Below are 11,746 nucleotides of genomic sequence, written 5' to 3'. Positions count from 1 at the left end.
CTGCGCGTGGCCTGAATGACAGGCGGAGGGGGCGGGACTTGCGGCAGGACCCCGCCCAGCGGCGCCACCTGCCCGCTCAGTTGCCGTGGTGACGGGAGCCGGCACAAAGGCGCGCGGGGGCGGCCCCGAGTGACCCCGGCCCCCCTGGGACCCCATGGCATCCCTGCAGACCCCCGTGGGACCTTGTGGCACGCCTACAGACTCCCATGGCCGCCATGGCCCCTCCATAGACCGACCACCTATAGAGCCCCATGGCCCCCCTATACATCCCTATGACAGCCCTATAGACCCCCCCATGGACCCCTGTGGGACCTTATGGCACCCCTGGAGACCCCCATGAGACCCCTATAGATCCACATGGCCCCCTGTGGGACCCCATGGGACCCCTATAGACCCCGATGGGAGCCCACAGCCCCGTATAGGACTCCTCCATAGCCCCTTCTGACAACCCATTCCCCCTCACAGGGTAAGCCCCTATGACCCCTGCAGCAGCCCCTCTGTACTCAATGGCCCTCCCACGGCACCCCCTGACACCCCCATGTGTCGCAGCACCCACTCATCACATCCCCATGGGCCCCTCCCAGCAGTGCCCAGTAAGACCCAGTACAGCCCAGTAACCAGTAATAGTACAGCCCAGTAGCACCCAACTGGTGCCTAGCACAGCCCAGTGGAGCCCAGTGACACCCAGCAGTACTCAGTACAGCCCAGCAGTGCCCAGTAGTACCCAGTACAGCTCAGTAACACTCAGCAGTGCCCAGCACAACCCAGTATCATCCAACCTAGACCAGCCCAGCAGCCCCCCACCACACATGGCAGCCCCCAGCAGGCAGCGCATCTCAGTGGTCCCCAGCTCCTAGAGCAGGGGTCCTCAAACTACGGCCCGTGGGCTGGATACGGCCCCCCAGGGTCCTCAATCCGGCCCCCAGTATTTACAGACCCCCACCCACCCTCCCCCCCCGCCGGGGGCTGGGGGGGGAAACCAAGCAGCTGCAGATGACTGTCTGCTACTTCATCCGCGCGCCGGCCCCCTGGTTAAAAACTTTGAGGACACCTGTCCTAGTGCACAGGGAGACACGGTGGTGCTGCCCCTGCCCTGTCCCCTGCACACAGCTGTGAGGACTGGTGGCGTGCGGCACCCTGTGTGCAGGATGCAGCCCTTGGGACACAGAGCTGGCGCAGGGGTGCTGGAGGGACCTGCTGTCTCATCCCCTGTCCCTGTCCCTTTCCCATCCCTGTCCCCATCCCATCCTAGCTGTGCCACCCCATCCTTGGAGACTCTTTGGCTCCTCCAAGTCTCTTTCCTTCCCTACCCCAAGCAAGCCCCAGTTCCTCAGTCTCTCCTCACAGGACAAGCAGTGCTGTCCCCTGAGCATCTTGGTGGCCCTCAGCTGACCTCACTCCTGGTTTTTATGTCTTCCTTGTGTTAGAGGACACTGAGGGGTTCAAGCTCACCTGGTGTCTGCCAGGACCTGTATGTCACTGCCAGGAGCTCTGCGGGCCCGGGGCAGGACTCTGTGTCCTGGTAAGGTCCCTGCTGGCCCCTTCCTCCAGCCTGGCTTGGGCATGGTGACTGGTCCTCACAGAGCTGGTCATCAGTCGCGGATTTGGGCGGGAAGGTACCTTAAAGACCATCTAATTTCCGCCCACCCCCAACTGCCACGGGCAGGGCCCCCTCCCCCCAGCCCAGGCTGCCCCCAGCCCCGTCCAGCCTGGCCTTGAGCCCTGCCAGGGATGGGGCACCCACAGCTGCTCTGGGCAGCCTGGGCCAGCGCCTCGCCGCCCTCACAGGGAAGAATTTCTCCCTCATCTCTCATCTCCATCTCCCCTCTCTCATGTAAAGCCATTCCCCGTGTGCCATCGCCACCTGCCCTTGCCCAAAGCCCCTCCCCAGCTTTCTTGCCGGCCCCTTTAGGCACTGGCAGGTGCTCTAAGGTCTCCCCGCAGCCTTCTCCTCCCCAGGCTGAGCCACCCCAGCTCTCCCAGCCTGTCCCCACAGCAGGGCTGCTCCAGCCCCTGAGCATCTCCCTGGCCTCCTCTGGCCCCGCTCCAGCAGCTCCGTGTCTCTCCTGTGCTGGGGATGCCAGAGCCGGATGCAGCGCTGCAGGGGGGTCTCACCAGAGCGGAGCAGAGGGGCAGAGCCCCCTCCCCTGACCTGCTGGCCATGTTGCCCCCAGCTGACCGCTGCACCCACCACTTGCCCATGCCTGCCCGCCAGACCCCATGTCCCATGCAGGTATGTTCAGGGATGCAGCATTTGCCTTTCCCCATCCTGATCCCCATCACCTTCCAGCACCGGCAGAGGGGGGCTCATGAGGACCTCAGCAGCCCCAGGCACCCTTGGCTGGTGCCCTGGAGGGGTGTCTCGGGAGAGCTCCAGCCTGGTTGTCCACCATTTCAGGCATTTTCCTCCTCCAGCTCCACCTCTGTCACCTGTCCCTGCCCTCCCCAGCCCCGGCTGTTCCCTGGGCAGCCCCCAGCTGTTGGGGGGTGGGTGCTGCCCCTGGCCCCCGAGTCTTTAACCCCTCCCAGTCCCTCTCCTGGGCTCCAGCCCATGAGTGGTCCCCTGAGACATGCTTCAAGACCCCACCACCTCAGGGTCCACTATATGGATGGGGGGTGGGTGTGGGTGGGGGCAGGAATCTGACTGCCCCCCCAGGGCTGCCTGGCTGGAGGGGAAACTCAGGCCGGAGCTCAGAAGTGTATGGGTCCTGCTCTGCTGGGGGTTCTGCACCCCGTGCCGAGTTGTACAAGCAAAGCCCCCACTGCCCTACCCTGGGAGCTGGGCTCAGTCCACAGCCCCTGCATGCAGCACTGGGAGCCCCTTGGGACCCCATCATCCGCTGGGACCACACCATGCACTGGGATGCCACCATCACCAGGATCCCATCATCCGCTGGGACCCCACTGCCCACCAGGACCCCAGTTCACACTGGACCCCTGTTGTTGCCTGGATCCCACCACCCACTGGGACCTCACTACCTACAACTAGGATCCCACCATCATCTGCACCCCACGACCCGTGCTGGGATCCTACCACCCACCGAGAGCCTGCCACCCACCCACCTGGATGGCCACCTGGCATGCCGAGAGGACACAGAGCACAGGACCACAGGGTTGGTTTTTTTTTTCTCTTTTTTTTTTTTCCTCTTTTTTTCTTTTTTTTTTTTTTTTTGCACAAAAACAGTACATTTATTCAAGTGTTCTCCAGCACAAGTACATTAGAAAGGAGCTCGTCTGTATTATACTCTTCTGGGCACCAAAGAAAAAAAAAAAAAAAAAAAAAAAAAAAAAAAAAAGAAAGGAGGATGGGATGGAAGCGGAACGGACAGACTTTCTACATCTGCTGCACGCATTGACCTTTAATTAGTTCAGAACAGCTATGTCACGAGCAATACTTACACAGATACAACAGAGTGCCGGGCAAGCCCCACGGGCCAGAACCATACGGTGAAATGCACAGTATTCAGCGGCAATAAATAGAGAAGCGACCCTAAAAAACCAAACCAACAAAAAACAAAAGGAAAGAACCGAAAGAGAGAAAGGGATAAAGAGAGAGAAAGAGAGAAGTAGAAAATAAAACGGGGGGTGGGGGGGGTGGGAAGAGCAGCTGGGGACGCTGGGCCGGAGTGGCCACGGCGGCACCGACGGCACTGCCGGGAATGTGGTGGTTGGGCGCGGGCTGAGCCAAATCATAGGAGAGGAGGGTACCGAACTCTACGCGTTTATTCCTCGGTATGAGTACATGATTCCCCACAAATAGTTAAGCGTCAGCTACTTCAATGTCTAGGCTAAAACACATGAAATCTCTTGTTTAGTTTTCAAGTACAAAGTTAAAATGCCTTTTTGTTTTTTTTTGTTTTTTTTTTTAATAATAATATATAAGAGTAAAATAATAGTGCTCTTTGAAACTCCACTACAAGAAAACAAAACAGTCATTGTCCAGACAGCAGACTTAATTTAACAATATATATTTTTAATAAAATGTTTTAGCACCGTGTTTGTCACCTACTCCCTCGGCGGATCTTAAGGAATTTAGGCTTTTATTTTTTGTTTTCACCATTTCATCTAGGGCTGTGCAACAAAATTTTGTCTGTTTGTTTTAAAAAAAGATGTGAGTCGGGTACGTTAAAACTGAACTTTTTCCCCAGGCATCCCCATGGTCCCCACCACTGCCAGCGGCTGCTGCGGAGCTGCCGATGTGCCCCTTGGCACCACCGAGCCGAGCCCGGCACTGCCCCGGCACCCTTCCAGTTGCACCATGATGGGAAACTGCTTCCTGCCAGCACCAGCCTGGGTGTCCCAGCCATGGGCACCCGGGGCAGGTGCAGGAGCTGCCTGGGACATGGCAATGCTGCACTGGCACCCTGTGCTACAGCGCCGGCTGGGACCTGGCCCACAGAAAGTGCTGTGGAGCCAAGAGGGTCCCAGGGAAGTGCTGCAGGGTTGCACTGGGCCAGTGCAGGGCCCACTGGGACCCCCGCACACTGCTAGGCTCCCAGCTGGCACTGCACGGCTGTGCCAGGCTCGCCAATGGTGCTGCATGGCTGTGCAGGATCAGCACCCGGCGCTGCAGGGCCGTGCAGAACCTGCAGACGGTGCCGCAGGGCTTTGCAAGGCTTGCACCCAGCGCTGCAAGGCCATGCAGGACTTGCAAATGGTGCTGCACGATTGTGCAGCACTAGCACCCGGAGCTGCAGGGCCGTGCAGCACTTGTGCTTGGTGCTGTGTGCTGTGCAGGACCAGCACCCAGCACTGCAGGGCCACACGAGACTTGCACCCAGTGCTGCAGTGCCAAGCAGGACCTGCAGACAATGATGCAGGGCCGTGCAAGATTCGTGCTTGGCACTGCAAGGGCACGGAGTGCTTTCACTCAGTGCTGCAGAGCCGTGCAGTGCCTGCAGACAGTGCTGCATGGCTGCGCAAGGCTCATGTGCAGTGATGCAGGGCTCTGTAGCGCTTGCATCCGGTGCTGTGCACCCCACAGGACTCACAATCAGCGCTGCAGGGCAGTGCAGGACCCATGCAGGACCCGTGAGCAGCACTGCAGGGCCATGCAGCACTTGCACCTAGTGCTGTGGGCCGTGCAGGACCTGCATGCAGCGCTGCAGGGCCATGCACGGCTCACACCTGGTGCTGTCATGGCAGGTGGAACCCATGCACAGTGCCAGCAGTCCTGTGCCAGCCTCACTCCAGCACTGCAGGGCAGCGCGGGATCCGGCCCCGGGACCAAGCCAAAGCTCACAGCTGCAGCTCAGCACCCAGGGCTGGGGGGCCACGTTCTGCCTTGCCTCCTTTACCACCCAGCAAAGCTGGGCCCCACGGTGTCCCCCACCGTGGCCACCCCGTGCCAGCTCAGCTCCCCATGCCACCCACACCGACAGAGGGGTCTTCAACCCCCTCCCCCCCAGTAGCACCAGGCGCAGTGGGGAGGTGGGGGGGCCCTGGGGCCACCCCTCACCCGCCCCTGCCGCCATCGGTCCCAGCACCTCTCAGCACCCTGGGGCCACCAGCGCGGCTTGATGCCAATTAGCCAGCACCCCGCACCAAGCGGCCAGTGGCCCCTGCCCGCCCGTGGACCCCCAGCACCTTTCACAGTTAGACAAGAGATGGCAACAGGCCAGAGACCCTCCATGAGCCTCTCCCGCACCGTAGCACCAGTCCCTGCCCCCACCGGAGCCCCTGCGCTCCAGCGCCAGGCACAGGCTCCGGCCACCCAAGTGGGCACCAGGGATGCAGGGCAATGCCCCTGCACCGAGCCAGACCCACCGACCTCCCACAGCACCCACAGCTGCCAGACAAGTAGCACCATCCACAGCAATGCCAGCACCTGCCCATGTCCTGCCTGCACGCACCACGGCTCCCCTCTGCACCGCCACTGCCATCACGGCTACCGGCCCCTGCGGCCACGGCTGCCTGTCCTCGACACCAACACCGCTCCTGCCACAGCATGCCCCTGCGCACACCTCACGTGGCCACCCCAGAGCAGAGGCACGGGGCACCAATACATCACGGCTGCTCCACAACCATGCTCACGGTTGTTCCACAACCACGCTCGGAGAAGCAATGCCCTGAGCCACCTGGTACACAAGGCAACGCCACAAGCAGCACTGGGGTCCCATCGTGGCTCACGGGGGCATCACCCTCCTGCCAACCAGCCCAGCCCCATGGATGTAGCACCAGGGCCCAGGGACCCAGAGCCATCCCTGTCCTGTGCCAGAAGCACCCCAGCCATGCTCCGGCACCGCTCCGTCCCACACTTGCTCCCTGCCTGGCCTCCTGGCCCTGCCCGCATCCCTGCCAGCACAGCACCACCACAGCTTTCGGCAAGAGCCCTATTCACAGCACCCATGCCCCACGCCACCCCGGCAGACAGCACCTGCAGGCAGGAGCAGGCAGGAGCACCGTGCTGCTGCTGCCGGGTCGGCGGGGGGGACAACCAGCACCGGCCTGGCCGGGGACGCCACGTACACAGAAGAGCACCAGTACGTTTGTGCGCGTCATGAGCAGGTTGAGCAGCGCGGGCAGGGCCGGGCAGGGCAGGGCAGCCACCGCTGCCGCCGAGGGAGGCGCTTCCTTTTAGGACAGAAAAAGGTTATTGCATGACTCGGGATGGAGATGCTTCCCGCCCGGCCACCGCCCCGGCCCTCTCCCGCGCCACTCGCTCGGAAAGGCCCGGCACGTAAGGCAACATGGAAGCTGATGTCTCAACTCACCCCGCTGTTTATAAGCACCATTATGAAGTCAGGTTGTACAGTAGTAACAGTACCTTTTATATATATATATATCTATATCTCATATCTATCATATATATATAAACTGTAAACAAGAGGTAACAGCGGCTTCTAGAATTTGCTTTCTTCAAGGTTTCCTGTGTGGTAGGCACCCAAAATACTGTAGAAAAGGTGTGTTGTGGTGTGTATGTTCTCGGCTTCCCTGCCAGTTGGGTTGGCTCCATATCACCAGTGAACGGTGCTGGTGGAAAAGAGTGAGGCTCAGTCGCTGGGCGTTGCGGAGCCGGCCGAGCGCCTCCCTGCCGCTTCGTGCTCCCCCCAAGCTCGCCGGGCCGGTGGCGGGGGCCATGAGCTCGGTGCGCGCTCGGCGCAGATGGAGCGGGTCTCCTTCGCCTCCGCCTCTCCCGGCTGGGGTTTCCCACTGCCGTTTCCCCTCCTCCGAGAGCAGAGCTGGCGACGGCGTCTTGTCTCGCCCGCTGCTCCGAGAAGCAGAAACCAAACCAACAGAAAAACCCAGCCAGAAAAGAGCGGAAAATTAAAAGGTTACCCAAAAAAAAATGGTTTTGGTTTTTTGTTTGTTTTCTTTTTTCGTTTCGTTTTTGTTTTTTTGTAGTTTTCGTTGGTTTTTTTTGTGTTTTTTTTTTTAAATAGGCTAAAAGCTGAACATTGGAAATTCAGGAGAGGACACTGAACCCTTTTGCTCGGGGAGACGTGTGCTGGGTTCCCGTCGGGCTGCGAAATCCCATCTCTCTTCTGGGTGCTGACTCTTCTCTCATTCTGTGTTTTCACTTCTCTTGGCGTGGATGGTTTTGTTTCTGACTTGCTCCGTGTGTCACCAGTTCCTGTCTGTCTCTCTTAAACGCAGGCAAAATATTCCTTCAGGGGAGCAAAGAGATGGCGGATCACCGGCACGCTCCAGGATCTGCCTAGCAGTCTCTGCCGGGCCAGGCGGCTCATGTTGGACACGTCTGTGTAATGCACCGGGAAGCCAAAGACCCTGCAGGGACACGAGGGGAGGGGATGGGGAGCAGGGGGTCAGGGGGATGTGCTGGCCGAGGGACACGGCACTGCCGGCTCCCCCTGCCCCAGCATCCATACAGCCCTGTGGCAAGCCCTCAGCCGGCCACGGTACCTCTCCATCTCCGTGCACCACAGGATGTCCTCCTTTTCATTCATGAAGACGGGGAAATGCTGGTCCTTGCCCTGCTTGATGGAGTTGGAGCGAGTGGTGATAGTTCGCACTTTGCTGAACTGCAAGAGGCACAGGCTCGTCATGCTGGGGAGGGCGGGATGGAGTTCCCGGCGCACCGGCTGCAGCCAGGCACAGCAGTCACAGGCAGGGTGCTCCCATCCCAGGGTGCTGGTGCCACTGCCACATCCCTCCTCCACCCTCACAGGAGTCTGGGACCACCAGGGACAGCGATGGGACTCCACCACCCCCTTGGCTGCACCATCCCCGCTCCCGCCACCTGCATCCTGCATGCTGAAGCTGACCTTTGCTATCCTGCCGTGCTCCAGGCACTCCTGCAGCTCCAGCTTATCGTTGACTGTGGACGCGAGTGGCCTGGGTGAGAGAGACAGGGTGGGCATGGGGTGGGCCCAGGCTGGCACAGCACCACACTGCCACATGAGCACTTGCACGGGTGCAGGGCAGCTCTCACGCTGGGCTTTGTGGGCATGCAGGGTGGGCAAGGGTGTTTTGAGGGGCTGCAGAAGCTGACGGCAAGAAGCAGCTGACCCCTGTGGTAGCCTGCCCATGACCACCAGCCAGACGTCTACCACCACTGCCACCACCTGGGAGGGACATGGACAGCAGCTCCACACCACCCCACCAGCACGGATGGAGCAAGGACAGGACTGTCCTCCTCTCTATGGGCTTCAGGCTGTGCTGTCACCCAGTGCTCCCTTGTGAACACCTCCTGCTCTCGCCCACCACTGATGGGGATACCTGGGCTGGGGAAGGACCCAGGGGTCCAGCCCTTTCTGCAGCCCCTGCCCTTGCTCCCAGTGGCCAAGCAGGGGCTGCTGGCAGCCCTGGCTCCACAGCAGGCACGGCACAGTGGTGGGCAGGTGAGTGGCTCGGCTTTGGGGGGCTCTCACTAACCTGTTCATCCCAGGAAGGTTCCCCCAGAAGTACCGTGCCCTGTGTGCTGCAGACACTTCTTTGGCATCAATCATGACGGGGTTGGACTGCAGGAAGGGAGAGAGGCAAGAAGTCAGCAGGGCTCAGCAGCCCACCACAGGAGCAGGACCCTGGGGGTCCGCAGGGCTGGAGGATGCCGACTCCCTGGCACTCACCTCCAGGAAGCGTGAGATGTCCCTCTTGTCGCTCACCCCCATGGCCACCACGTTCTCGAAGAGCCAGAAGAAGGGCCGGTCGTCACCCTCCTTGGGCCGGGCTTCATGGAGCAGGCGGTAGAATTCAAAGAAGAGCCTCCCGGTGCCCTCTGGGCAGGAGAGAGCGAGAGGGGCTGGCATCAGTGGTGGGGGCCAGCAGTGGGGGGCTGGTGGTGGGGGCCAGCCCCAGCCCAGCAGCGACACCTACCGTAGAGCCCCTTTCTGGCTGGGTTGACAATGGAGAGGTCGTTGCAGGGGCTCCCCCCAATCACTAGGTCGAAGGGGCCCCACTCCTGTATCTGCAAGAGGGAGAACCCCTGGTGAGGCAGGCGCTGGTGCCAGACGCTGCCCAGGGAGGAGGATGCTGCCACCGGCTCAGGGGACATGGATACACAGGGGACGGATGGTGACCAAGCTCCCTGGTGGGATGGCAAGGCCGTGCTGGCAAAGCCAAGCACATGGGGAGATGCAGGACAAAGGACCAGTCCTGTCTTGGGGAAGAGGGCTGGGCACCGGGCGCTTTGGGGGAGCCGTGGGGGGCTGGCCGGCAGGACGTACGTGCTTCTGGGTGACATTTCGGACGTCCCCGACGTACATGATCTTGCCCTGGTGCCTCACCATGCCCACAGTGATGGAGTCCTCGCACACCTCCGAGGCGATGTAGCGGTCCACCTGGATGCCCAGGTCCTTCAGCACCAGCAGGCCTGCAGGTAGCGGGGCTGGTGTGGCTGGCGCACGGACAACCGGCCACCATCCATCACCCTCCCCAGACCCCCAACAGTGTACACCCCCTAGGGTCCTGAGGACACTGGGGGCTGCCCACCGGAATACCCAGCTGGGGGTCCCACAGGTGGCACAGGTCTGCCCACGCACCGCTGACACCCCAATGGGTGCAGGACCCCCCAGCCCCAATGTTGGACAGTTGTGGGGTGCAGGCAGGCTGCTTGCTGCTGCCACCGGTCCCAAACACACCCCAGGGAGGGTCGATGCTGGGGCTGCTGGTCTGGGGACCCCCACCCACCTGTGGCGATGCCATCGAAGAGTGAGAGCACCCGGATGGGCTTCCTCTTCTCGGCCGGTACTGGTGGGTACACTTTCGGCGGGTCCTGAAAGCCACAGGGGCGCGTCAGGTGGGGAGGGGTGACATGGGGCAGTGGGGAGCCCTGCCAGGGCAAGGGGGTCCTTCCCCAGGGACACTCACAAACTCCTGGTCATGGTTGTTGGCGAAGAACATCTGGAGGCGTGAGGGCCAGTCCTCCCGCCGCCGCAGCAACCCGTAGACACCCTTATGGCCACACATGTAGCAGTTCCAAGGGTCTTCTTTGATGGCCGCCTGGGCTGCCCCCGGGCCCACCAGCAGGTCCACACACTCCACGCAGAAGCACCTGTGAGAGCCGGGAGCCAGCATCAGCACCAGGGGTGGGTCCGGTGCTCCCGGCAGCATCCCTGCTGTGGGATGCTGGGGAATGAGTGCAGTTGGTGGTGGGAGGATGGTGCCCCCAGCATGGCCCCGCTGCCCCAGCAGGATGAAGGCCAGGCTACAGCCGTGCCCCCTTTGAAAGTAAGTGGTAGGGGGGTACGCCGGGACTGGCAGCCTCACACCAGGACCTGCCACACTGCCCAAAGCTCCACCAGCCCCATGCAAAGACCTGCAAGCTGGGAACCATGGCATCATCAAAACCGCCCAGCATCACACCAGCATTGCCAAAACCTCCCCAGCCCTGTGCCAGGACTGCAGCATCACTAGAACAGCCCAGCCCCAAACCAGGGCTGGCATCACCAAATTCTCATGCCACGTCTGGAGCACAGCCAAAACCCCCCCAGCCCCACATCAGACTGAAGAATCAGAACTTCCCTACCCAAGCCAGGACTTGGGCATCACCAAAACTTCCCAGCCCCATGCTGAGAGTGTGACATTGCCAAAACTTCCCCCAGCCCCACACAAGGGTCAGGGCATCACCAAAACCTCCTCAGCCTCACACCAGGACTGCAGCTTCACCAAAATGCCACACTGGGACTTTGGCACCACCTCCTAGTCCTGTACCGAGATTGTGGCATCACCAAAATGTCCCAGCCCCACACCAGGACTGGCATCACCGGATCCCCATGGCAGGACCGTGGCATTACCAAAACCTCCTCAGCCCCATGCTGGCAGACTGCAGCATCCCCAAAATCTCCCTAGCCCCATGCCAGGACAGTGGCATCACTGAAGCCTCCCCAGCCCCACGCCGGGACAGCGGCCCCGGACCTGCAGCAGTTGTTGTTGCCGCACATGAGCACCTCACGGCCGCCACAGCAGATGGTGCAGTAGGACTGGTAACCGTCGTCGTCGTACTGGTAGGCGCACTCCAAGAAGCAGTTCTGGGGGAGAGCCAAGGCATGAGTGTGGCACGGCCCGAGCCCTGCAGCTGGGATGCTGCTGCAAGGCCAGGCACCCAGCAAGGGCACTGGGGCAGCTCCCGGCAGAGGGGTCTGGCAGGGAGACCTCTGGCACTGGGTGTTTGGGGGACCCAGCTGTGCCTGCTCGCCGTACCTTGCAGTTTTGGCACATTCCTCCGATAAATAGAGGGTGCTCCAGGGTCACGTTGAGGCTCCCGCAGGAGATGCAAATGTCTAGGAGCAGGAGAGGAGAATGTTACCCCCAGGCTCTGCCAACCCCCGGTACCCTGGTGAGCCCA

At 61.1% G+C, this 11,746-nt stretch overlaps 1 protein-coding gene across 3 annotated transcripts in view; it reads right to left on the bottom strand.

Annotated features, from left to right (window-relative positions):
- Positions 1-3,133: 3,133 nt before the first annotated feature.
- Positions 3,134-11,746, bottom strand: part of DNMT3A (DNA methyltransferase 3 alpha) — a 48,972-nt gene continuing 40,359 nt past the window's right edge. For all 3 annotated transcript variants that reach the window (XM_037391961.1, XM_037391963.1, XM_037391964.1), the window contains 11 exons: positions 11,602-11,681; positions 11,317-11,429; positions 10,270-10,453; positions 10,090-10,174; positions 9,627-9,772; positions 9,277-9,367; positions 9,030-9,178; positions 8,836-8,921; positions 8,226-8,295; positions 7,864-7,982; positions 3,134-7,728 (listed from right to left, as the gene is read on the bottom strand). In XM_037391961.1, the coding sequence (XP_037247858.1) occupies positions 7,587-7,728; positions 7,864-7,982; positions 8,226-8,295; positions 8,836-8,921; positions 9,030-9,178; positions 9,277-9,367; positions 9,627-9,772; positions 10,090-10,174; positions 10,270-10,453; positions 11,317-11,429; positions 11,602-11,681 (1,265 nt within the window). In that variant the 3' untranslated portion in view covers positions 3,134-7,586. The remainder of the gene's footprint in view (positions 7,729-7,863; positions 7,983-8,225; positions 8,296-8,835; positions 8,922-9,029; positions 9,179-9,276; positions 9,368-9,626; positions 9,773-10,089; positions 10,175-10,269; positions 10,454-11,316; positions 11,430-11,601; positions 11,682-11,746) is intronic.

This window comes from Falco rusticolus, chromosome 6, assembly GCF_015220075.1.
Source record: "Falco rusticolus isolate bFalRus1 chromosome 6, bFalRus1.pri, whole genome shotgun sequence".
Taxonomy (NCBI): Eukaryota; Metazoa; Chordata; class Aves; order Falconiformes; family Falconidae; genus Falco; species Falco rusticolus.
Note: the sequence above shows the minus strand (reverse complement) of the source record. Positions and strands in the feature narration are given on the sequence as shown.